The sequence below is a fragment of the Alnus glutinosa genome, chromosome 11, assembly GCF_958979055.1.
Source record: "Alnus glutinosa chromosome 11, dhAlnGlut1.1, whole genome shotgun sequence".
In the NCBI taxonomy this organism is placed as follows: domain Eukaryota; kingdom Viridiplantae; phylum Streptophyta; class Magnoliopsida; order Fagales; family Betulaceae; genus Alnus; species Alnus glutinosa.
This window is the reverse complement of record NC_084896.1, coordinates 27,139,082-27,164,940: the sequence shown is the minus strand read 5'-3', so window position 1 is coordinate 27,164,940 and position 25,859 is coordinate 27,139,082. Positions and strand designations below refer to the sequence as shown.

General features: G+C 36.2%; 3 protein-coding genes across 6 annotated transcripts; 1 reads left to right on the top strand and 2 right to left on the bottom strand.

Moving 5' to 3' along the window:
* Positions 1 to 1,368: 1,368 nt before the first annotated feature.
* LOC133881704 (MACPF domain-containing protein At4g24290) lies at positions 1,369 to 12,480 on the top strand. Of its 3 annotated transcripts, XR_009902579.1 has the most exons (9): positions 1,369 to 1,637; positions 2,248 to 2,550; positions 3,919 to 4,157; positions 5,670 to 5,871; positions 9,182 to 9,250; positions 9,377 to 9,563; positions 10,785 to 10,951; positions 11,355 to 12,166; positions 12,249 to 12,480. XR_009902579.1 is itself a non-coding variant. In XM_062320709.1 (8 exons), the coding sequence occupies exons 2-8, from the start codon at positions 2,290 to 2,292 to the stop codon at positions 12,033 to 12,035; spliced, it is 1,806 nt and encodes a 601-aa protein (XP_062176693.1). In that variant the 5' UTR covers positions 1,369 to 1,626; positions 2,248 to 2,289; the 3' UTR covers positions 12,036 to 12,480. The 3 variants fall into 3 exon arrangements, 2 of the variants coding, with proteins under 2 accessions (XP_062176693.1, XP_062176691.1); XM_062320709.1 differs by having other exon boundaries at positions 1,369 to 1,626; positions 11,355 to 12,480; XM_062320707.1 differs by having other exon boundaries at positions 11,355 to 12,480.
* A 1,457-nt stretch (positions 12,481 to 13,937) lies between these two features.
* On the bottom strand, positions 13,938 to 18,412 carry LOC133880878 (uncharacterized). Of its 2 annotated transcripts, XM_062319835.1 has the most exons (4): positions 18,281 to 18,412; positions 17,226 to 17,311; positions 15,208 to 15,692; positions 13,938 to 14,276 (listed from the first exon to the last, which is right to left on the bottom strand). In XM_062319835.1, exons 3-4 carry the CDS (start codon positions 15,493 to 15,495, stop codon positions 14,133 to 14,135), a joined length of 432 nt encoding a protein of 143 aa, XP_062175819.1. In that variant the 5' UTR covers positions 15,496 to 15,692; positions 17,226 to 17,311; positions 18,281 to 18,412; the 3' UTR covers positions 13,938 to 14,132. The 2 variants fall into 2 exon arrangements, with proteins under 2 accessions (XP_062175819.1, XP_062175820.1); XM_062319836.1 differs by lacking the exons at positions 17,226 to 17,311; positions 18,281 to 18,412 and adding an exon at positions 16,882 to 16,992.
* Positions 18,413 to 21,099: 2,687 nt separating this feature from the next.
* On the bottom strand, positions 21,100 to 25,545 carry LOC133881855 (large ribosomal subunit protein uL3-like). The gene is made up of 5 exons (XM_062320900.1): positions 25,389 to 25,545; positions 23,899 to 24,005; positions 23,132 to 23,242; positions 22,274 to 22,572; positions 21,100 to 21,932 (listed from the first exon to the last, which is right to left on the bottom strand). Exons 2-5 carry the CDS (start codon positions 23,981 to 23,983, stop codon positions 21,264 to 21,266), a joined length of 1,164 nt encoding a protein of 387 aa, XP_062176884.1. The 5' UTR covers positions 23,984 to 24,005; positions 25,389 to 25,545; the 3' UTR covers positions 21,100 to 21,263.
* Between the last annotated feature and the right edge of the window lie 314 nt (positions 25,546 to 25,859).

Sequence of the window (25,859 nt, the reverse complement as noted above, 5' to 3'; positions counted from 1 at the left end):
AAGCTTGAGCAGTTGGACTTCCCTACATCAATCTCAATCAATAATTATATCTGCATTAATTGAAGTATTGAACAAAAAATTTGCTGAGAAACTAACTAATTAATGCTTAATAAACGTGAATGGACTACCATGAAAATGGTAAATAAACCGATTCCTACCAAATTTAAGAGGTAAATGTCTAATCAAGTTTCCCAGTCAGTCACGCAAGTGAAGACAGCAACCAATAAAAGAAGAATGAATGTGTAACTAATTCCCCTGCAAATTGAGTTTCAATGTCAACGAGATGGCCAACAAATTCATAAATACACAATAGAGTTGCCGTATAGCATCGGATTACTATATATATAAAATCTAAATACAAGTATTGAAACAAAAATGACAGAAAACAATTTTGGCCTGAAACACATTTTAAGGAAACGGGTCTAACTTGATTTTGAAAACAATTTTATTGTTTCTAAAGAAAATCCATTGAAATCGTTCCCGAACTTAAGTTTATAGTAATGGGCACAGTTTCAGATCTCGAGTTCGAAGCTTCGTATGAGCTGATTGTTCATATTTCTTTCTATTAAGTCCGCACGTGGTTTCTTCCTCTCCATTCCACCATCATCTGCAGCTCCCTGGTACTCGGTCTCTCTCTCTCTCTCTCATGCACTATCTTTCACTCTTGTTAGATTGGCTACACCTATGAACTTATGTGTATTCGTGAGGGATGGTGATGGATTAGGGGTTGGGAAGTGGCTTCAAATCCTCCATTTCAGGTGGAGGATCAGACGGACGAAGATTTTTTTGATAAACTGTTGCCGTTAGTAAAGTGAGGGTTTGATCTGGCAGTGGTCATGGACCGAACTCACCGTTGACTAATTTAACATTTATCATAAATATTTTAAAAAATAATTTAAAAAATTTTACATGGTAAAATACACTAAAAATGATAAAGAATCTTGATAGTATTTTTAACTGCATGTACATAGCATTCTGCTTGTCAAAATAATTGGTTTGTAGAGAAAATAATATTAAAAATAATATTTTTATCTCATAATTATTTTACGATCAGTTTCACTTAATTTTTATTAAAAAAAATTAAAAATTAATTAAAACCGACATGTAAATATTATAAAATAATTATGACATAAAAATATCACATATATAACTTTGGTCTTATCTATTAAGAAACCATGGTGGTAAAAAAAAATGTCATCGTCCCACTGTGATTGGGCAGTCTTTTTAACTTTCCTCAACACCTCGCCATGATAGCATCTCATCTACGTTGAAACTCGTACCTCTTTGACTCTCCCTTGATGCCGAATCCCTTTTAAAGTCTCAGCCTCTTACGTGTCAAAACAAAATCTTTTTCTTAAATTCGGTCAAAAAGCTCAATATTTACTCTCTCTCTAACCCTCACTCACGCGTGCATTCCGCACGTCTCTCTCTCTCTCTCTCTCTCTCTGAGGTTAGGGTTTTTCTCTTTCTGAAATCGTCTCGAATTTTCCAAGTCTCGAAGCTTCGTATCGCCATTCGAGTTGTTTCGGATCGAAGAGCTTCGTCTCGGGCCGAACTTTGTGCAAGTTTTGCTGAATTTCTGAGTTCAGTGTTTGGAGCTGAAGATTTCCGAGAGAACAGATTGAGGTTGAAAAAATGTATGCAATTTTGCTTGAATTTTGAGCTGGATATGCATGTTTTTCTTGATTGTGTAAAAGAGTATGGATCTGATTTGTGTGTGATAAATGTGTGTAATTTGCGCAGTTTGAGCTGAATATGCGATTATTGAACTAAGCGTAGAGCTTGATCTGTTCCGTTTTGTAAGAACCGAATGAAATTTGCGTAATTTGAGCTGAATGTGGAAAGTTTGAACCATGTCTAGAGTTTTGGATCTGCCTAATGTGTGTAACTTGTATGGAATTTGCGTAATTTGAGCTAAATTTGAATGTTTTGAACTCTATGTGCAGTTGTACGCTTCTGTTGAAAAAATGTTTGACATTTGTGTAATTTGAGCTGATTTGGGAAGTTGAACTTCATCTAGAGTTTGGATCTGCTTCATTTGTGAAAAATTTGCGTAATTTGAGCTGAATTTGAATGCTTTTAAACTCTATGTGCAGTATGGATATGCTTTGTTGTGGAAAATAGTATGGCAGTTGTAATTGTAGCTGAATATGCTTATTTGAGCTTTATAAAGCGTATGCTTATTTGTGGAAAGTTTACCAAAGTTTTTAATTGGAGCTAAGTATGCGTGTTTTGAACCATATGTAGAGTTTGCATCTGGTTTGGGTGAAGAAGAGTGATGATAGAGTAATGGCACTAAAGGTTCCAGCTCCTGAAGCTGCTGAGATCGCAATTAGGGCAATTGGTTGTGGATACGATATATCAGAAGATCTAAGGCTCAAGTACTGTAAAGGTAACTCAAAAGTTTCGCGGTTGATTGAGATTGATGAAGATGGGGGTCGTGAGATTGTTTTACCTGGTGGAATTTTGATCCCAAATGTCTCCAAATCAATAAAATGTGATAAAGGGGAACGTACCCGGTTCAGGTCCGATGTCCTCTCTTTCCAACAGGTATTCTTTCCCTACCAATTTTTGACAAATTGGCATTGCTTTTGAAACTAGTTGATTCATGATTTTGTTAACCTCAGTTCACTGTTCAGTTGCTCATAATCTTGAAGCATATATACTCATAAAATCTTGGGTAAAATACAATTTGGTTCTTAAGTTTATGTTTGTCGTCAACTTGGTCCTGGAGCAATGTAAACCCTAAAGTTTCAGGTTATTGTTGATTCCATCCTCCCATTTATTCCCATCAATTTGGTACCACTAACTGTGATATGGTACTCACATGATCGGAGAAAATAAAGTCGCATTGGTATGCATCCATATTATTTAGTTTAAAAAACATTGCAAAAGTTAAGTTAATTGTTTAACAAAAGAGAGAAAGGGAGGATGGCTTGATTTGGCAGAGGCATTTGACAAAAAAGGGCATTTGAAGAGGAATAAACCAAAAGGGAAATCCCCAGATCTCTTATTGCCACCTTTTCTTCAAGTTGTTCCATTTTTCAATTTCCTCTAAACAGATCTCCTCCTCTATTCAAGAAAAAGAAAAGTCTTGAAGCGGTGCTATTAGGCATAAGTGGGGCTATCCATCTGGTTCTTTGCCATCATGTAGGATCTTCTAGATCAACACCCATACAAGTTGTTGCCTCCGAAATATCCAAGATTAATACTGCTCTGTCCACATTTGAGAAGCTCGAGAACAAGCTCGGTAACCACAAGGACAAGTGCCAGGCTTTGTGAGAAGCTCTTGAGTTCTGTCGATTCAGTTTCCTTAGGTTGACTGTTGCTTGAATTTGAGCATTTGTGCGATACATTTTAAATATGTTATACCATTTATTGAGAATTGTGGACAATTTTAGTTTGGATTATTGGTGGAATTGAGGAGTTTCGTTGTGGGTGTAATATACTTTTTTCCTTGGTCGCATGGTTGTAGTAGATTGATTCTTAATTCTGAGAATTTTGTTATAAATTCAATATATATTTTTTTTAATTAACTTTATTCTGATCTGTATTTGTCAATATTCTTCTCCCTCTCCCTTTCTCCCTTCTTCCTTTTTTTGACTAATTTATTTTGGTTTTTAATTGCACAATTCATATTAACTAGTCTCCCTTTCAACCTCAGTTCAAAATCCTGGCCTTATTACTGCTTGGTGATTCAGAGTGGTTGGGGTTTGGGATTCAATTTTTATTGAATAAGAAATTTTTTTTTAATGAGGATTTTTAATTGCGTAATATTTACTACAAGTATTCAGTTGTCTGAACTGAATGTTTCTGTATCTTCGTTAATGTGCATCTGTTTGACAACAAGAGTGATGAAGCAGAACAAATTTCTAATCAATTTTAGGGTGCTTTGACATTTTTCTCTCTCTTCTGCAGATGTCAGAGCAGTTCAATCAGGAAATAAATTTGAACGGCAAAATTCCTTCAGGCCTCTTCAATACCATGTTCGAATTCTCAAGTTGTTGGCAGAAAGATGCAGCCAACACTAAGACCCTTGCTTTTGATGGGGTGTTCATCACGCTCTATACAGTTGCATTGGAGAAATCCCAGATGGTACTCCGTGATCATGTTAAGAAAGCTGTTCCATCATCATGGGAACCTGATGCACTGGCAAGGTGAAATATAGAGTTTCTGTGAATGTGTTCTCAATCAAGCAACGACATTGCTGTTGCTCTGATGCCAATCTCATTCTTGAAAGCGTTCTGTCTCCAAATACTAGCATTTGATTTCTTGGTTATTCAGGAGGAAGTTTATTGAATTTAATGTCTTGTCTCTTGTGATGCACATATATTCTCGTGTAGGAGTTCTATGAAATGGTCAAAGAAAAAGTATTGGATAGGAACCATCTTTCACGTGTGATTTCAATATATGGTGGTTAAATATTCTGAATTTGTTTTTGCGTGTGCTTCACCTTCACCTTTTCGTTGGTGGTAGAATAACTTGAGAAAGCCTTAATCCTACTTGCGTTTTCTTACCAATGTCAAACCAGTTAAAGTCATAAATGCGTTGGCATATTTTTTCCTCTTTTAGGAGAACTCTTGATGAAGTTACTCATTGTTTTCCTTTCTAGCAATATGTTTTGCTTTTATGAACAATTTTAAATGTATATGTTTGTCCAGTATTCATACATACATATTAGAGCTAAATTTAGCCATTCTCGCTCTCCTCTGTCCCTATGACCATGAACACGATTACTCATGAAGTGCAAAATTTTCATTAGCATCATCTTTAGCGGGAGATTATTGTACCATATTCCTGTCTTGAGTGATTACTGACACTTTAATAAATTGATGGATGGTTTTGGTTAGTCTGAGTTACATGGAAGAATAAAGAAATTTTTCTTTGTGGATTTATGACATCTTGCATAGTTCTTCTGAAATAATAAGTTATCCACAGATCTAAAATTTCATGACAAACACATTATGGCTAGAACACACCAATGATGTCGTCTCAGAAATCTCCAAACTTTTTTTTTTTTGTTTGTTGGCGGACCATCCTGTTTAAAAGCCGTCCAAACTAGTTTCTATTTTCTTTTTATTCTTTAAATCTTTGGCCTTTGCTTTTTCAAAAAAGGCGCAACTTCTGGGTTGCGTCTTGAAATTAAAGTGTTCAACATGTCACTCTGGACTTTCAGAATTAGTATACAGTGCAATACAAATTTATTCTTTTCCTTGTATCAAGGCCCCGGCAGCCCATCCTACTAGGCTTGGCTACAGGTTGGTGACTATGGTAACATTTTCTCTGATAGTTGTTGCTTGCAAACTAGAGGTTATACGAGTCATCAATTTGCTCTATCACCTTTCACCTCAGCATTTTTTGACATGATGCTATCATTAGGATAACAATTTAACCAACTTTTATATTGTTGTTTCTATTGGTTGATACAAGTATCCTGTGTGGAAAGGGTAAAGGTTTGCTGTGCAATTGATTAGTATTTTATCTTACTGATTAGTAAAATTGTTTTAAGGAGAAAAAAGAGGAAGAGTAAACAAGGGGTCTAAATTTGATTTGAAGCTTTTATTAATATACAATATACTACTAGTTATGTTCATATTTATTTGATCTTATTGCACCATATATTAGAATAAGAACTGGCTTGATTTTTTTGAGATTTTTCATCATTCCAGGTTTATTGACACATTTGGTACCCATATTATTGTTGGTGTGAAGATGGGAGGGAGGGATGTAATATATGTGAAGCAGCAGCATTCATCAACTCTTCAACCTGCTGATGTACAGAAAAGATTGAAGGAGATGGCAGATAAAAGGTTTTTAGATGCCAGTGGACAAAATGGCATAGCTTCTGAAAAAGTGTACCAGAATGAGAAGGTGTGTTATAAATTTGGCTATACTAGTAAATTTTAATTCTAAAAATTTGATATTTGAGGCATCACTAAATCATTTGTCTTCCTCAGACCATTATAATCTGATTCTTTGTGGTAGTTCTGGTTTGGGCGTGTTTGCCTTACGCTTTTTTTATATATTTCTTTGATTACCTATATAAAAAAAAAAAGTTCTGGTTTGGGATTGTTTCTAACTGTTAGAATATATGAAAAATATATTATATTTTCCGTATATTTCTTATTTGGTTGATATTGTAATATTCTCTATTTACAGTGAATCCATGATTTGATTACCATATTAGTATTTACTCTAAACCCTATAAATAGGGATCTTTGTATTGTGGACAACAAAGTGAATAAGAGTATAATGTAGCCCTTTGGGCTTTACCCTGTGGACATAGGTCACAGATCGAACCACGTAAATCCTGTGTCTTTTCTCTCTTTCTTGCTTCCGTTATTATTCCAGTTATTATTCAATCCAATTGACACACTAACATTTATCTAGATAGTTTCTGTAATCTTAGATCTTAGTCTTGTTTTTGGTTTGCTGTAGGTGTTTCTTGTACACTCCCCGTAGATAGGGTTGCAGCCCTTTTTGTGCTCTTTTAATGGATTTCATGATCTATATGAAAAAATAATTATATAGAAATGAAAATCGGGCTTGCAATGCTTCTACAATAAAATCATTTATTTTAGTGCAAAATGCTGGTTTAATAAATTCTCGTCTACAAAATTGGGTTTGATGAGCAGATGAAATCTCTTTGAGGGTTGTAACTGGGCATGTGTTCTTTGTTAACGATAGATTGGAATGGAAAGGTGTAGTTTTCACAGAATGGAAAGGTGTAGTTTTCACCTGCATCTATGGTACAAAAGGGAATAAGGGATCATGAAGGTTTTTGAAGAGTACTGTCTTTGAAGTTTCTAGGAAATCTGGCAGGATAATTTTGGTGGATAGAAAAGGTGTATCTTTTGAATTCTTTCTAGGATCCTAACTCCTTTTTTCTCAATGAGAAAGAAAAGAGTGAAAAGGAATACGTTAGACTTGTATGGAGGTGCATGTCTTTTTGATTAAGATAATCTATAACAGTTGTATGAGGCTTGCTTTCTGTGGTTTAGAATTAGATACTGAGTTTGTCCTGATTCCTGGTTTCCTTGTCCAATACAACTTGGGGCTTTACTGAGATCTATTGATTACATAGTTTATCTCTCCATCTTTTGGAGGGAGGGAGGGAGACCAAAAAAAAAAATACAAGGAAAAAGAAAGAAAAGACTTGTGAAATGGAAAACCAAATAAATTGGGAGATTAACCAATTGATGTATGGCTATCAGTAAAGCTTAATGTATTGTTCTGTCATGATAGAAAACCAGGGCAATTGACAAGCTCCGCATTTTAATTATAGACGCAGCAAAGCTGCTTCATCAAATGGGAACAAAACACTTCTTGGGCTAAGAAGATTCCTCTTCAATTTTAGGAAGGAAATATTTTAGATTAATACCTGAATAATGGCCAATCTCTAAAGCCTAGCAACTTGGCAAAAGCACCACAATAAAGCCTAGCAACTTGGCAAAAGCACCACAATAATATTTTTTTGACAAGTAAATGCAAATTTTATAGATAACAGCGTAAGGCGCCCCTAGTACACACAAATTATACGAGAAACAAACACTTCAACACCGACCTGCCCCAAACAACATCCCACAAAACAAACCAACCCCTAAGCCCCTAAAGCTCTCGACCCACTGGCTTATATATGCTCCTCATCAAGGGCAGAGAGGAAAGCCACAGCCTATCCTCTTGCCCCTTGGACCCGAACCCCACCACAATAATTTAAATCACGTTTCTCTTTTTTCTTTTTCTTTTTCCAGAATCTCACATGAAAACCTAACCCTAATGATTGTGGATATCCTCCAAACAATGAACTGTATTTTAATTATTGACAACAAATACCTACTTCATTTAATGTAACAAAACATCTTTAATGCAAACATGCTATTCTGGTCAAATTGCTCCCAGTTCCAACTATTGAAGATAATATGACAGTCATGGAATAAAGATAAGTTGCTGTATTTAAAGCAATTTTCAATTTTGGTAACTCAAAACTTTTGTGCAGGATTCAATTGTTACATCAGATTGAGACAAGTTTTATATAGTTTTGAAGATCATCATTAGGAGTCTAGGGTTAAAACAATTTGTAAATTGAGTCATTAGTTTATGACTAATAGGACCTTTTTATGTGCAGTTGCAGATCTAAAATTTTATAAATTCCTGCATGTAATTTTATTTGTAGGGTTATGTTCTTGATTATGTTGGTATAGATCTAGAATTTCTAATAGTGTTAAGCGCCTTTTGTTGGGAGAGTCTTCTTCTTCTTTGGCACATTGTTACTGTTCATATTACTGTTCACACAGCTGTTGAACAGCAAAAAAGGGCTCTTTTTTCTTCTCTCTTATGTTTTGGTGCACTGTTACCGTTCACATTACTATAATCCCTGAACAACAAGAAGTTTTCCCTTTACCTCCTTGCTCTCTTTATTTCCTTGTTTGCAACCCCAAAACGCAGTCTTTCCCTTAACACTAACACTTGTGACCCATAAACTCCAATCCTTTAGCCACTAAAATTCACTCTTTTCAAACCCTAAGTCAAAGCCTCTCCTTAGCATAACAAACACCAAGATCATTACTTTTTCTTACATAAAACCCACCATAAGCTCATGTAGATAGATTTCTAAATCTGTCCTGCATCATAATAGCTTTTAAAAAGCCCTAAAGAGTTTTTATAACCCCTTCAGAACAATGGGAAAAATTTGTACCTTTATCCTGGCTATCTCTGTCAATTAGATGCTTTTCAAACTCAATTTTTGTATTTTCAAATGTGTTGTTGGTTATTATTATTTTAGAAGTAATGAAATCTCTCAGTCTTGAGCTGGGATTTGATCAGTTTTGCTCTAATATTGTGCCAGGTTATCTGTATGCTGCCCCCTAACCATATAATTATGCATCATCATAAACCCCCACCCCCTCCTTGAGGCGCCCCTTGTGCACAAACTCACACACGAATTGTGTATGTATGAGGTTGTAATACTCTTCTTCATAACTGGAGTTTGGTCCTTCTTGGTCTGTGCCTAATAGTCCTGTTGCTAGGATTTCTATGTTATCTGACATTTTAAAATCCTGATTTAAATTGGCAATGTGGTCTGGTTCCTTTGCCAACTACTTTTTGAGCCATTTGGGGGAATAAAATGCTTATTTTGTAGACTTCTTCTTTAAGGTATCTTATCTAATAATTTTTATTTCAGTTTGAAATCAGGGAGCAGCGGCTGAGGTTCGCAGATACCAGTCCATCAAGTTCTTATTCACACAAGGAGGTGGGTATTACTATATAATGCTCTTGACAACCTGGTTGAAGAACTCTGCTAAAAAAGGGTTCAATAACAATATCTTTTTAATATTGTTTAAATTTGGATGTGTTTGTTGAATTAGTTTAATTGCAGGATACTTTAACCATTTTCAAGAGGAGGGGCGGAAGTGATAATAGGCACCTATCTCATAATGAGTGGTTACAAACTGTCCAGTATGAGCCTGATGTGATCTCAATGTCCTTCATCCCAATCACCTCTCTATTGAATGGAGTCCCAGGGAGTGGATTCTTGAGTCATGCCATCAATCTTTATTTACGATGTGAGCATGAGCCTTCTTATCTTTTGTATATACAGTGCATTTATTTTTGCATCAATGCTTTTAAGAAATTTGGATCACATTACTTCATGCCATTTCTCTACTGTTTATGGCCTATTGTTTCAAAGAAGGGTATGTTTACTTCATGATAACTCACTCTTCGGACTTTCTTTTCTCTTTGACAAGTTGTTGCTCATATGAAATTGTTTAAGTCTGTTAAATGACACACCATTCTTGTTGAGATCTAACCTACCCATTACTTTCCTCTGCCAATATGAAACATGGGGTAATTTTCTATTTGGTTGCCAAAGTCTCAATTGGATAGTCTGGAGCCTAAGATACCTAACCAAGAATCCTCACCAAGTAATGTTGATCAATTGGCTGCTATGTAAACTAAGTTATAAACTGTCTAAGTTTCTACTTCAGAGGACCATAAATGCCATGTCTTACGAGGAGTTGTTTGTTCTTAGTTGCTATGAAGGGGGAAAATTATTGGACACAGAGATTACATATGTAACATATCAGAAGAATGTTCCGTCTTTGATGAATCTTTATGCATCTTACTACAGCAGCATTTTGGGCAGAAGTAACATTGAAATGCATGTTTAATTATAATTATTGAGCAACACATCATAACAAAATTCATTATTATTAACCATTCTTGAAATGAAGTCCACCTCCCAAAACCATTTATTGCTGCTTTGGTGGGAGCTGTCACTTAGGTTGTGAAAAAAATGCTTACAGATGTTTCTGCTACACCTTCAATTGAATGAGCAATTCACCGCAGTTCTTGAAATAAATCAAATAAGAATTGTTCATATTTTTTTTTTTTTTGTAATTGGTACACACTGATACAGTAAACAATAAATTATTCCTGGCAACAGTATTATGACAACTAAGAAAGCGTTGTTCCATTCATGGTGCCTCTCGGTTGTGCCATTCATGGTGCGCCTTGCCAAACCTCCTTAATTGGCGATCATTTTTCTTCGTCTTCGTGCCAAGAAAATATTGGGCCGCATCATTCATTTGATGCATTCCCTTTTATTTTTTGTTTACCTGCATTGATGAATTTAATTTGGAGTTCTTTGTTGGGTTGCCCAACCGCATCATTCATATTGGTCCTTCTTTTCCTATTCTTTGGCCTTTTAGTGCAAAATATTTGAGATGATCTCAATTAGCCAACAATTTGTAAAATTTTAATCCTCTGGCTTTCTGTTCTTGCAGATAAACCTCCAATTCAAGAGCTCCACCAATTTTTGGAATTTCAGCTGCCACGGCAATGGGCACCTGTGTTCAGTGAACTTCCACTTGGTCCACAACGGAAGCAGCAAAGCTGTGCATCTTTGCAGTTTAGCTTAATGGGCCCAAAGCTTTATGTGAACACCACTCCGGTAAAGCTTCTTCTCTTGTCAAATTTTTGTTTTTCCATTGGATGCATTTGAAAGTTTAATTATAATGGTGTTATACTCATAGGTTTCACACTACCCATCTCCATTTTCCCAGGATGTACATCTGTCTCCTATTCAAATTTCCACCCAATTTTGAGTTCTAGCTGTATATTATCCTTAAATCCAAGGGAATGAACAAATCTGGATTGTTGTCTTGTTAGGTGGCAAAGTAGTTGGAGACGGTTATTATAGATAATCCATATTACTCTATGCTTGGTTAGAAACAAGACCTAGAATTCTTTACAGGAAATTGGGCATAAAAGTTCTGATGATACAATGGGTATTCGGCATGGTTTCGTTATTTTCTGCTGAAACCGTAACTTGTTCTTTATTTATTTCATGGCAGGTTGATGTCGGCAAGAGGCCAGTGACTGGTCTCCGGCTTTATCTAGAAGGTAAAAGGAGTAACTGTTTGGCTATCCATTTGCAGCACCTCTCATCTCTTCCCAAAATCTTCCAACTCGAAGATGATCCGAGTGGCAACTTCTGCCAAGAGCCCTTTTATCGTAAATACTATGAGAAAGTTCAATCGAAGTACTTCTCTCATGTCTGCACTGCTCCTGTGGAGTCGGATGAGGATTTGTCTATAGTAACTGGAGCCCAATTTCAGATTGAAAACCATGGATTGAAAAATATTCTCTTCTTGAGACTCCGCTTCTCGACTGTTTTGGGAGCTACAGTTGTGAAACATCCCGAGTGGGATGGATCTCCAGGGCTGGCTGCTAAATCTGGCCTCATATCAACACTGATCAGCCATCATTTTACAACAGTTCAGAAGCCACCTCCACGGCCAGCTGATGTGAACATAAACTCTGCCATTTACCCCGGAGGCCCTCCAGTACCCATCCAAGCTCCTAAGCTTCTGAAGTTTGTTGATCCAACGGAAATGATGAGGGGGCCACAGGAAACTCCTGGTTATTGGGTTGTCTCGGGGGCTAGACTTCTTGTGGAGAAGGGCAGGATTTCTCTCCGGGTTAAGTATTCTTTGTTGACTGTAATATTACCTGATGAAGAAGTGGATCCGTAAAGGCGGAAAAAAGAAAAGGATGTATTGAAACCAAAACCATCGATTTTGGGAAATAGATGAAGTCCAAGATAAGGAAGGGGAAGAAGAAAGGAAAGTGGAGGGAGGGCCAGGGTGAGCTTGGAAGCCGAAAGGTGAGATCAATGGTCGTTGTATCGATCTGTATTTTCCTTAATTTTTCCACCTATGATGTGAGGTGTTGTCTTTTCAATGTAGATTCTTACTGCAATATGGCATATCACGCATAAACGGCTCAATGTTGAATCTTAGGTGTTGCAGAAGTTGCCAGCTTTGGTGTTGATTGGGTGTGTGCTTGCCCATGTTCGTGTAGATAGGGTTGGGAAAATGAAGGGATACGATGAGGAGTAGAAATCATCACCTAACAATGTGAACAAACTGAAATTGTTGTCCGACAGTTAGGAATGTCATACTGACGATAATTTTTTGACTTCTCGGTCTGACTCGTTATTTTGTTCAGATCTCTGATTTCCAAGTTCCCAATTTCATAGGCCAATCTTTATAACAGAAAGGCACGATAGAGCTCATCCTGGGGTACGGTGGCAGCCTCAGGGCAGAGCTTGGCGGATGAAACTTGAAAAGACCAAACAAAGAGCTTATCTGGCCGACTCTGCTGCGGTCTTAGGACCGGGTTTCTCTGCCGTTCCCAACAATCTGGGCAGGAGGGCCCCATTATTGCCCTTTCTCGTGCAAGGGTTGGACAGGTCGTAATTCGATCAGTGAATTGCAGTCAATTCCGATCCATCCTATAGTTTGTTCAACCCCCATCCTATAGTTTGTTCAACCCCCATCCTATAGTTTGTTCAACCCCCATAACGGAGTTCCAAGCTATGTTGCTGAATGCAAACTTCGACTCCCTCCATGAGAGTTGAAGCGGCGAGAACCTCTCTCTATAGTTCGGTCTTCTCACCCCAAACGTAGCCCACCATGCTCCACAAAGAAATGGATTAAAATTCTTCGAATTCTTAGGGTATTCTAAAGAGTAGATTTCTTCAAGTCTCAACCATTGTTTTGAAATCAAATTGTTGAAAACTCCTAATCTCAAACAATATGGATTAGGAAATAGTCTAAATTAAATTTTACATATTTAATGGTGTATATATTAGGTCATTTAAAATTTTTAAACAGTGCTACATGATGTACGGAAAATAAATCATCACCATTTGAACCTAATCCTGAAGGGACACTAAAATCCTGAAAATCCAAACAATATGCAGGGCACCACCATGCACTACGAAAATAATAACTAGTAGAAATCATTTATCAAAGCACAATATCATATACATTTATTATGGACATGTGCAAGTCATCATTTTATGCCATGGTTCATACTTCATAGGTCAACTTGGTTGAGGTTGGAGGTGGGCAAAACTATGCAAATGTCCACGCACCATAAATTTTAGAGCAATGCTACACACTACATTTTTGTCCTAATATGCTAGCATAAAAGGGTTTAGTAGCTATTAGATTTTTTTATTTTTTTATTTTTTTATTTTTATTTTTTATTTTTTCTTTTAACAAGGGTTGATGTAATGATTACTAGACCCTATCATGTCAGCATAATAAGATAAAAGTGAGATACATGTGTGTTGTATAACATTTCTTTAAATTTTGTGCATCGTCATTTGTTTCTTTTGATCATTTGGTATTCTAAAAGTATCCAATGCGGGGTAAAAGTTTGGTTATAAAATAAGTAATGCTATACACTACACTTTCATTTCACTTTATTGATGTGGTATTACTAATCGGTCCTTAAATTTTATTTTATTTTATTTTTTTAACAAGAACTGATTGGCAATGTCACATCAACAAAGTGGGATAAAAGTGTGATTTCTAACATTACTCGTCAAAGAATGCAAACTAATGACATGACCCAAGATATGGACATGAGGAGAAATATCCGACTTCACTAACATTCCTCGTAAGGTTTACCAAACCCTAACAGGATAGCCAATTCCCGCAAAGAATATGCTTCCAGATACAATATCTAAACTTAGATAACTAATGAATCGATGAAAGTTGATCATTCTGTGAATATACATTGAGCCTTTGTGATGCTTCGGAGCAGAGGTATAATATACACTATGGAAGTACAAAATTATGTTCATGGGGAGGCCAATAAACCCCTTCCCTCGTGCAGGGGAGTGGAGCAGGTTGTGCAATGTAGGTGGGACAGTTCTGTCCTGGCATCAACACTGAGAAATCAGGTGCATATGGTGTTGTCACCTGAAATGAAAGTGACCAAATTAAATTAGTTCAAAGAAATATACCAACTACTAAATTTTGAGTTTCCTCTAGCTCATGAGAATTACTTGTTAATACAATAATCTTGACTGCTATACAAATGACATACAACTGGGATGACGTAGCAATGAAAGTCAGACCTTAGTTTTTTTTTTCGCAAGTGCGGATCCAAGAATTAATTTTCACTACCACGTTATCTCAGTAGTCTACTAAATAGAGTAACTATGTTAATTATCCCCGTTGCATCACCTTCAATTCTTTGAGAAAGGCAGTAATCATAGGGGGAAAAAAAAAAAAAAAAAATCTCCTACTATGCAGGTACCTTCATCATTTTGGAATCTTAAAAAGGAATTGGAGAAATGGACAGAGGTGAAAAAGGCTAAACTGTAAATTCTCTTTTTTTGTCTGTGATCTGAGGTTTGCAGGAATCATGATTCTACTTGTGCAAGAAACTGATTTCTCTCCGACAATCTCTTGTTCTAGGGAAAAAAGTTTTTGAGTTAAAAAGTTGTGAATCTCTTGAAATAAGATGGTAAGAAAATCTGTGTTCTTACAGATTTCTTTTGCCATCGTGTTTGTTTCTACAACAGAACTAGAAAAACAAGAGTCTTGATATGCATTTTCTTTATCTTGGTAGCTATCAAACAATGAGGGAGAACATGAAATATATTGGGCATCTTCTGGATGACTAGTAGTTTGATTAGACATCAGTAGAGCTTAGGTTATTTTGGCACTAGCGTAGCTAGAAGTTTACAATTATAAACCTCTAAAGAGAACCTCTCTGACTCAAGGATTATGTAGAAAAGACTGAAAAAATGCAGGTGATTTGATAAAGGCATTAGAACAAGAATTCACCATGAAAGAATTCCTTTGCATAAAATTTACTCAAGAACATGATGGAATAGAGACTTACTGCTTGTCTGCCAAGTTTCTCTATTGCTCTGGATTCAGGAGAACCATTGGCCATATTTTCAGGTGAAGAAAAAGGAGGACCTGGCCTGAACAGATGTTCAAAGATGGCCATGATAAGAAACATTGAGATCAAGATTGCTGTTGCAACAAAACCAAAAGAAATGGCATTCATGGATGTCCCAAAGTTTTTCCATGGAGCTTCCTGACTCACTCCGGTTTGAGATGGACTTGGGTCTGAACTTCCATATATGTTCCATGGATTTGATCTTTCAGAACCAAAGTCAGTCATAGTCGTGCTGTACTGGATTTTCTGTGTCCTCTTCGTTTTTTCCTTCTGAAGGGGGGGGCAAAGGAGGCAGTGAATAGAGCAAAGGAACTAAATTGTTGTGACTTGTCTAGTAAATGCTTGAAGCTAATTCAAACATGGCTGAAACTGTTGATTCTTCGATAAAAGTACCTTTGCTCATTTGCAGATAGTCACTAGCCCTGAAAGAAATGATAAAAAGAAGTTATCAACATCTATAAAATAAAATTAACATATCACATATGCTGGACAGAATTTCAATCAAGGAACAGAAGAACCTTGTTACATTCGTTAAGGAACCACATGGGTCTCCCAAGAAAATAAAACTTTCAAATTAATTTCCACTTGTTTTTGAGTAAATAATTTATCATCTGAATCATTTTAAAACAACAACGAATTTTATAGAAGGGAAATGTAGCCAGCTCCACGAAATGATAATATAAATGTAGATGACACTACCACATGAGCCACACGGGCTTATATTTCATGCTTTGGGATAAAGATGAGTGCAGAAAATAATATCAGAATTTTATTTTCATGCAATGATCAAACTCCCCTCAGATGAGTAGGAAAATTATGATGAACCATAATCACATTTACAGGGATATAACTTAGGAACCCATTTCTGAAATGAAATAGAAACCACTCAGGAGTTTAGTGAAACTGCTTTCTCTAGTCTTAAGACTGACACTGTTATCACACTTCCTAAGTATGTTCTTGGCTCACTCGTTCCACTTGTGTTTCACATGCTGTCTCTATTCTTGACTCCCCAAAGTAGTTTATTCCTTAAAACAAACACTCAGATGAATGTAATATTAGCCACAGATTTATTGTAAGATTAGGGCAAAGAAATCTTAGTTTTGAAAGGTATAGTGACACTAAGAAATCTAAATTTGTAGATGCATCAGTAGACCCTAGAAGGTTCTTCATAACACAAAAGATGAAGAAACAAAAACAGCAAGTTCTAATTGTCGGAAACCATCAAATAAACACATAAATTTCAAAAATTTCCACATTGTTTCTCATTGCTATTAGATGCACAAAAGTCACCAACACTAGAAATATGTAACCATCAACACAAATGTGTGAAAAATACATTTCTTGCCATTCTAAAGTAATTTTATATTAATTAAGTAAATGGCAAGATATACTCATTTCAAATGCTCCCAGAAAAATAAAAAGGTCAAATTTGATGCACTTAATTAATCAGGTGATATCAGCAATTACTACTTATGAAGATTGGTGTAACACAAGCAAAAACAAACAAAAGGAACATCTGCAGTTGCTAAAGAGTGAGTGAGGTCATATCTAATCTGATCAACTGTACTGCTCATATGCGCATACAACACATCCAGAGAGAATGACATTCACCGGAAAATAGAAGTTGCGGAAGATCAGAAAGGTTTAACGAATTCCAAATGAGATAATCACTTCAAACACTGCCATTTCCTCTTCTTGTCCCCAATGTGTTGTTTTGAGATGCTATAAACAAGCAAGAGTACAATCCGGAACTAAAGTAACAGAGTAATAAACTTGAAAGCAGAATATGAGGATCTAATTTTAAATTCATCACAAGCAGGAACAAAAATGCCAATGGCAGGTAGGCAAGAATATGATTATTTACCAAGAATTAGCAACAGGACACTGGATGATACTACTCTTTTGGTGCAGTGGCATGTGAATACAATATCATAACCCTGGTGATGCAAACTAACCTGTTATTAGGAGCTAGAAAGCCTTCAATTTTGGTCCTGTGATACAAGAGTAGCCATTACTTTAGTCTTCCAACTCTATAGGTAATCTGCCATGGAAAAACAAGACATCCACACTTCTCAATGCATTATTTAAAGAACGCAGCTCAACCCAGCTACCTTTATACCCTTTATACCCAATAGAAAATGTAAAGACAAAGTTATATGATAATCTCAGTGGTACACTTTTCTTTTTGTGTTTTGATGTTCATGATCCTGATGCCTAACTTAATGAATACTATACCTTGTCTGAAGAAGCAAACTTAAAGAAATCAAAAGAATGGGCCTTGCTGTCTAGGGAGCCAAAACAAGAGTGGCCTATGTGTGCTTTTGAAAGTTGTCAGCTTTAAGTGCTAAATTTCACTTGGGTGGCAATTTCTATCTCAAACCATCGACCCACATGAATCCATCCAACTCTTGGTAGGGACTAAAACATGTAATGATTTTTCAGCCCGCTCCATTATAAACAACATTTCTAAAGTAAACATGAAAAACATTATTATATGCATTATTGCTTTATTTTAATGACAAATATGATTATAATTATCATTACCAAGAATTAATACATAATATGAGGGACTACGCACGGGTTACTCGGGCAAGATTAGGGCTACAGGTCTATCTGATAGTATTAGTGCCTAGCCAATTCATATCCAACGTATCCATTCAGATGTAATCATGGGAAAGGTGACAGTATCTCACATAATCTCATATAATCTACCACAAGAAAAAGAAGACAAAAGGAAGGAAAAAGCTGCAAAGTAATATTTAAGACTAAAATAATCTCAAAGGCTTCTGCAAGGGATACAGGTGTATGCATGTATAATTGTACATATAGAGTTCCTTGACATGGGCATTTAAGAGGTACTGAATCAATGCGTACACATATAACAAGAAGACAATCAAAGTAGCACAAGAAAGAAAATAGCAAATAATTATATGAGAGAGAGAGAGAGAGAGAGAGAGAGAGAGAGAGAGAGAGAGAGAGAGAGAGAGAGAGAGAGAATAATGTTGGACACCTTACAGCTATGCAGTACCAGAAAGCCATGATTCAAGAGAAGAAAGAAATGGGTCTGCAGCAAAAAGAACGTGACTATAGAAAAGGGTCTGGTGTAGACCACATTTATTCCTCATATTCCTTTTAAAACTACCTGTTGAGAGGAACCCATAACTTTTGTCAGAAACACTAAAGCCAGTAGCTCTAATATTGTTTGAATTTTTTTCATTTCTGGCAAATTAACAATAAAAACCATACTGCCACTCTCTCTCTCACACACACTTAAGCCAGGCATCCCTTTACCACAAAAATCCGAGTATTCTAGAAAAGAAATGGGCAATAATTACAACACAAATGATTAAAAACACCCTATAGCGAGAGAGAGAGAGAGAGAGAGAGAGGGGCTCCTTGCCTAATTTGCATTGAGTAAGATTCTTTCGTCAACAAGACAATCACCATGTCTGAGAGAATGATATGAAAGCTCATCCTGAACTACCCCCATAACAGTAAGTTTTTAACAATTGAAAGGAAACATCATTTTCATCCAAAAAGCATCTCATGTGACAAAATCCATGTATTTCCTCCATCAATCAGATAATCAATCTAGGAAATTTAATAACCTAATAGTCAATAAATCAAATTAATACCAACATATCAACACACTCTCAACTCTTCTCCCCCCTACCCCCCAAAAAAAGAAATAATAAACAAAAAATAAATAAAATAAAATAAACAAAAAAAATAAAAATCCAAAGCCATAAGAGAAGGAGAAAGAATTGAGGCCCTTCCTTCACGACTTCACTCTTCAGCTACCCCTCAAACAAAGTCCTGATTCACTGTAAAGGAGCATACAAGAACATGTTCTTCATATATGGTCTACATACAAGAACAAGAATTGCATATAAAAGAAATATGGACCTATATTTAATTTCAAGTTTTAAATAAAGAATACCCATTTCATGCAAAAGGGTCGCCTCAAAAAAGATGATTGTTCCCCATTTCCATATAAGACATTTTCTAAAAGAGAAGGGCCCCCATGACAAGAAAGCACACTAAAGAAGAGGTTGAAAATAGATTTGATTGAAGCATATGTTTTGTTTCTCCTTTTCTTTTTCAACCCAAGTCTCCACCTTAAGCAACCTTTTACTTTCCCAACCAATTTAGCAACCAAAATTCTCAGAGTTCCAAGCAAAAGAATATGAAGTAGATGAGATTGCATGAAAGAAATGAACGGAAGTAATACTAAAAGCCCATGATTTACTTACCTCTTTATCACGCTCATGGCTTTCCCTTTTCTCTTTTGGCTCACTTGCCAGTGACCCCACTCTTTTTATGCATGTGCCCCCCCCTCTCTCTCTTTGCTGGAAGAAATGATGGCTGTGGTTGAATAAATGAAGCATGAAAAGTTTTTGGATTTATTTAATTATTTGCCTCTCTTTCTTTCTTTTTTTCTTTTCTTTTTTCTAGGGTCGCATATAGTAATGGAATTAGAAGATATTGGTTGATTTAGTAATGATTATAGCAAGTTTTATATTTCTGATGTCGATGATGGAGTTGATCGTATAGCCAAATTCAATAAAGGGACGCATGCAAATAGAGTAGACACAGTTGGAGATTTTTCAGAAATTGTCGTATGAAAAACTCTCCAATGCTTAAGATATAGCAAAGGAAATGGTACGACACTCTAAAAGAGTTAGGGTATTCTTAGAATTTGTGTATGAGAATAAACGTAAGTATACCACTGGCGGGTTATGCCCTTAATAAAGTCCCGTGCCAGATTAGCGCAGTGGGAGGTTATAGCCTTAGCCAAATTCTATGCTTGAAATCGCGGGTGGAGTAGTTATCCTCAGCGCTTCAATCCCAACATCCTTTAAGTAACCGTTTTGCTGACATGATTGGTCGAACTGTCTGAGTTATTCCTTGTACTTATTCCCTTGAGTTGGCCTTCATGGAACCTGCAATTTGAGATTTACTATCCTAACCCTAGTATCAAGCTCCCAAGTCCCCCCCCCCCCCCCCCCCCCCCCCCGGCCGTTTGAAAACCTAGTTAAGAGTGTCTTTGCGAGTTCATGCGTTGTCATATTTGTGATGGTTTTTTTTCTGTGGTCCCATTAAAACCATTTGTGATAGATTGTATAATATGTGCTGATACCATTCTGATTTTAACATGAAGTAATTCATAGAAAAAGCTTTAGACGACAAAGGTATCAGTACCATGCAACCTCATTCGTGTTTCTTTCCACCACGACCACAACCCAAACACAGAATATAATCAGAGAATCCACTATCAAAAGTGTCAGGTTTATCCATGGCCTCTAGTCTGGACTTCAACAACGCGTTAACCATCGATTCCCTGCTGGCCCAAAAGACAAAAGACAAGAACGTCTAGGAAGCTACCCTAAGAGAAACAACCTCGTTTACGTTCTCCACAATTAATTTCTATATTTTCGATTATTTACTAATTTCTATATTTTCAATCAAATCGAATAAACCTGTTAAATCGGTTAATAAACGACCGGTTAGGTCATCGGTAAATATTTAATTCACATCAATTGTAATGCTTCGTTTCAGCTCGGTCAATTAGATACCGATTCATTTAACCGACAAAAAAAAATTATTCTAATTAACCGAACCGATTTCAATATAGATAACCGGATTTTTTTATGGGACCCACCACCGGAACTCGGTATAGACAGTATGCGGTGGTAAGAAATTTTGCCAACTCCTAATTCGGAAGATACAATAAAACAAAATCTTTGATTGTCCATTTCACTTTAAAAGCCATTATCTTGCATTTTGAACCTCAGATTAACTTCTCTGTACCATACAAAAATAGCACAATTATGCCAAGAACAAACAAACTCAATGTCCATTAAAAATAAAAATAAAAAGCCTATAGGGTGGCAAAATAAGAAACTCCCAGTCATCAGACATAAAATTGAATTCAAACAAAGGATGAGGGATAAAGACTGCAGAAATTCAGGAACTATGAAAATTGGATAATCTCAAGCCTTGACTCGCCCATAGAACTTGGCCTTCTCCTGAAGTGTCTGGAACCGACCATGGCCAAACTTGGAGGATGTATCGATAAACTTGAGCTTGATCTCCTCCAAGGCAACCCTAGATGTCTGCTTCAAGAGCGACTGCCTCAAGGTCACCACACGCTTCTTGGGACCAACGCAGCACCCCTTCATTAGAAGATAATCCTCCTTCACCACACCATAGTGGGGGAACCCTCCCATTGGAGTAATTTCCTTCTCGGTCCTGTCAAACTCGGTCATGGCAGAGTGAGACTCTTGGCCAGACTTCCCAAGCCTGTAAATTTTCTTGTTCATCTCTGTGCGGTGATGGTAACCATTCTGCCCAGCCCTAGCAACTGTAAACGAAACTCTAGCAGGATGCCAGGCACCAATACAAGCTACTTTGCGAAGCCCACGATGGGTCTTACGGGGTAGACGGGTGACACCCCAACGGGTCACAACACCCTCATACCCCTTCCCCTTGGTCACCCCAATTATGTCAATCATCTCATCTTTCTGGAAGACAGTATCGACAGGAATATGCTTCTCAAAGAAATCGTAAGCAAAGTCGACCTTCTGGGCAACAGTTCCACCATTCACCTGAATCTCCATCAAATGAGCTTTCTTCTGCTTCAGTCCCTTCAATTTTCTTATCTACAAGATCAAACCAATAAAGAAACACCAGCATTAGAAACAGCCGTGAGAACACAAAGTGCAGATGAGATCTACATTGTACGTCACGACTGTAAAACTCAAGGGAAAAAAGATCCATTGCAATTTAACTTCATGAATCAAAGGGAAGAAAACTATCAACTCATTTAAATCTAGAAAAATAAAACCAACATATAAATTGGAGCAAATCATTTCTGGGTAAGGTAAACCATCTGCAAATTAAACGGACGGGAAAAAGTTACCAATCCCAGATAGATACCAAGCAACTTGAGTTTGAGATTTTTTTATAACATAACAGGTCAAGATTGAAAAAAATAAAATACCTGTGTATGAGCCAAAACACGAATCACAGAGCAGTACTTCTTCATTTTCTCCAACTGTGACTGAATGTCCTTTTTCCCATCTTCATACTTCTTGGAATACTTGGTGAAAGCCTTCTTCTTGGACTTGCACCAGTTCTTGTAGAATCTCCTCTTCACCTCCTCACTAAGATGCTGGGCCCAAACAGTGTTCAGAGAACGAAGACCACGTGGTGTTTTGACATAACCAACAACACCGACTACAACCATAGGTGGTGTTTCTATAATAGTTACTGCTTCACATGTTTCCTTCTTGTGCAGCTCTGGAAAGAAAGGCATGCATCAATAGGTAATACAGTATCAACAAAAATAATCTATTGCCACACAGTACATGAACTTTGTTTTAGCAATTCAGTTTGATGGTTTGATATATTGGAGATACAATTATAAAATGATATACAGAACAGAATACAAGGAAAATGATAAGAAGCATAAACAAGAAAAGAAAACAATTTTTTTCTTGAAAAAGGAGAAAAAAGAAGTTAGCGATACATGCTAACCAATAAAGAAATTGAAAGCGACAGTACATAAAAAAAAATATGGAATTACTTCAAATATATTAGATGAGTTTAAGCATTGTAATCACCGAGTTGTCACCTTTCTCACATAAATGAAATATTATTTACCAACTTAAATTACAGACATAGAAAAATGACAATTACAAATTCAAACCATTTCCCATATTAAAAAAACCAAGTTACAAAATTTCAATTTTGTATGATTTGCATTTAAAATAGTCAAACTATAAAAATGTATGAAAAAGAAAACACATGCCCGCATTCTATTCTGCTAACATCCAACATAACAAACACAAAAACTCACTTGATCCTGGTTTTTCAACTTCTCTAACAATATGAGTCATTCCAGCTTTGTACCCAACAAAAGCAGTCAATTTGCAGGGTTTGGTTGCATCATCTTTGGGGAAAGCCTTCACTGCAAAAATCCAAGGGGATATCAATTACTAGAAACCAGAATAAATTGTAATTCACAACTCAGTATGCAACAAGTTGGAATAAACCATGCAGTTTATGAACACCCAAATGACGCACAAACAATAATTGCATTAGACCATAATAGATTGAATTTTATTTTTTATTTTTAAAAACAATTGCAGAGAGAAGTGGTTTTGGGCAAGCCACAACAAAATAAAACGCAAGCCTCCTGCTATGGGTTTACAAGTGTTATCAATAATAAATAGAATCCTCAAGGCATCAAGGGACAGGGAGGTATAGTTTACATAGCTTACAAGCATTTTCTGACAAAACAAATACTTGACGCACTGAAGTCCCCCAATATTACAATAAATGCGCAATTATGTCTATACATAAAATTGCATACCAATTATCTGATTCATTAAATGCATTGAAACTCTTATGTCTGGTTGATAATAACCAAAAAAATAATGAATGGGAAAAATTTTACAAATCCCAAATGAAATTCCATTCAGCACAACGACAACAGGCAAGAAAAAAAAAACCACAAAATTTTGACAATAAACAACTACAAATTTTCATAAGTGAAAGAATGGAATAATGCATCACATGAGTGCAAACATGTGAAAATAATATATCTTAGATAGCAGTAGGAACCTTTTCCTCTGTGGCGAGCAGCTCTTTTTCTTGGGAGAAATCCCAGAGAACCATGCCTTGGATGTTCAAACTTGCGATGAGACATGATTTCTTCTAGCAAATTCTATCTGCAAAGCTAGCTAAACTCAATAAGTGATTTCTCAACCAAAAAATAAAAAGAAATTTGATATATCAATTAACGTCAGATTTACATGATGCCACATTCCAGATTACTTTTATCAACCTTGTTAATACAAACTTCAGAAAAACCACTAATCTGACAATTCCTTTAAACAAATTCTGTGGTTTTCAAGCTCAAGGGTAAAATCAGCTTAAGGGTAAAGGTAAGAGTTTATAATGTAGAAGCATGAGTAACAATTAAGTAAAGCTTCTAAAATTCTAAGACAACTTAAAATCCTTAACTCTCCCAATATCCAGGAGAACTAACAAGGGAAAAAAGGATAAGTTTCTCAACTATTAAAATTCCGAACTTCAAAACTAATTTGATGAAGTACTATTTAGTACTTCAAATCAAAGATTTTTCATCATTGCAGTAAAAATATATAAATTAGCTATATTCCCTAGACTTACAAACACGAGATATTAGCACCAGCTCCAGCACGAGTAGGAAAACTCCCCAACCACAGGCCTATGGCATTGAACAATGCCAATTCTCGGGCTCATTGGTGTTCCTTTCCAAATTCCCAATACAGGGTTTTTGGGAAAAAAGAGCCCCTTTGAGACTCCAGCCTTGATTACTCAGCCATCTTTTAAGGGGTAGTCATTCCATTCATTACATGGAGATAGGCAATATCAAAATGTTCACAACGTCAAGGGCACCCAAAAATAAATTCCAAAGCAACAAAAACCTAAATAAATAAAGCATAAAATTAATCTAACGAAACATCAAAACCAAATATTTTTACATTGAAACTCAAATCCAACTCGGATCATAAATTAATGGATTTTGTTTGAATAGATAAATACATATGGATACACATGCATATATACGTATAAATATAAATCAATACACACGTATTCGCATATGCCAAATCAAAGTTAATCTAACTATACCAACAAATTTCTTCGAAAACAAGTACCAGTCTCAATAAATCTTCTTCCAAGATTGAGATTTACGTTTCAGAAATATAGATCCAGCAGAATTAAACTCACAGAAACTCCCAACACGTAAAAACGAAGCGAAAATGACATAAAATTTGAACTTTTATGGAGTCAAAACAGCATACGAAGGAAACTCAAAAGTCACAAAAAGAACTGCACAGATCTAAACTCGCAGAAACTCACAACATTAGAAAAACGAAACGAAAAATGCGTACAATTTATAATCTCATTTTTTTTTTTTTAAGTATACAATTTATACTTTCTCGGAGTCCAAACAGCATATCAAGAAAATTCAAAAATCACAATAAGATGAGCACAGATATACTTATATCACACAAAATCAGAGAGCCAAATACACATCTATGGATCCAAGAATTGAACGATGTTACCTCGAGATCGGCAAAAAAGAGGGGGGAAATGCGCGAGTGAAAGAAGCTAAGAGCCGCACTGGTTTAGCTCTGATACGTAATCGCTAGGGTTTTAGAGCTCCGGCTTTTATAGTGGTCTCGGTAAGGAGTGAACGGCTACGATTGGCTTCTGACTGTTTCTGTTATCCGTTGGATCCATCCGTATATGACTTAGGGTTTTTGTATCATTAATGGGCTGGGTCGAGCCGTCGAGGTCAAAGTTATTTAGAGAAAAACTTTGTCCGGTCTGCATTGCAATTCTATAATAATCAATTATGATTTTTTTTTTTTTTTTTAGATATTGCAAAAACAAATTATAGAAACAGGATATAAGAAAGACAAAATAAAATCAAGCTAACAACTCAATAACCTAATCACGATAGACTATAAGTACTTCACAGCCCTCAAATAAATTCAGGAAAATGAAAGTCACTTAGAAATGTAGCCTGTAAA

Bases quoted from the DNA above. Each gene is read 5' to 3' on its own strand.
- LOC133881704 (XM_062320709.1), top strand. From the start codon at position 2,290: ATGGCACTAAAGGTTCCAGCTCCTGAAGCTGCTGAGATCGCAATTAGG. The intron at 4,158-5,669 runs GTGAAATATAGA...TCATCATTCCAG, and splicing joins GAACCTGATGCACTGGCAAG to GTTTATTGACACATTTGGTA. The intron at 5,872-9,181 runs GTGTGTTATAAA...TTTTTATTTCAG, and splicing joins AAGTGTACCAGAATGAGAAG to TTTGAAATCAGGGAGCAGCG.
- LOC133880878 (XM_062319835.1), bottom strand. From the start codon at position 15,495: ATGACTGACTTTGGTTCTGAAAGATCAAATCCATGGAACATATATGGA. The intron at 14,277-15,207 runs GTAAGTCTCTAT...CTTTCATTTCAG, and splicing joins AGAAACTTGGCAGACAAGCA to GTGACAACACCATATGCACC.
- LOC133881855 (XM_062320900.1), bottom strand. From the start codon at position 23,983: ATGTCTCATCGCAAGTTTGAACATCCAAGGCATGGTTCTCTGGGATTT. The intron at 23,243-23,898 runs GTTCCTACTGCT...GGATTTTTGCAG, and splicing joins TGCTCGCCACAGAGGAAAAG to TGAAGGCTTTCCCCAAAGAT. The intron at 22,573-23,131 runs GTGAGTTTTTGT...CTTTCTTTCCAG, and splicing joins AGTTGAAAAACCAGGATCAA to AGCTGCACAAGAAGGAAACA.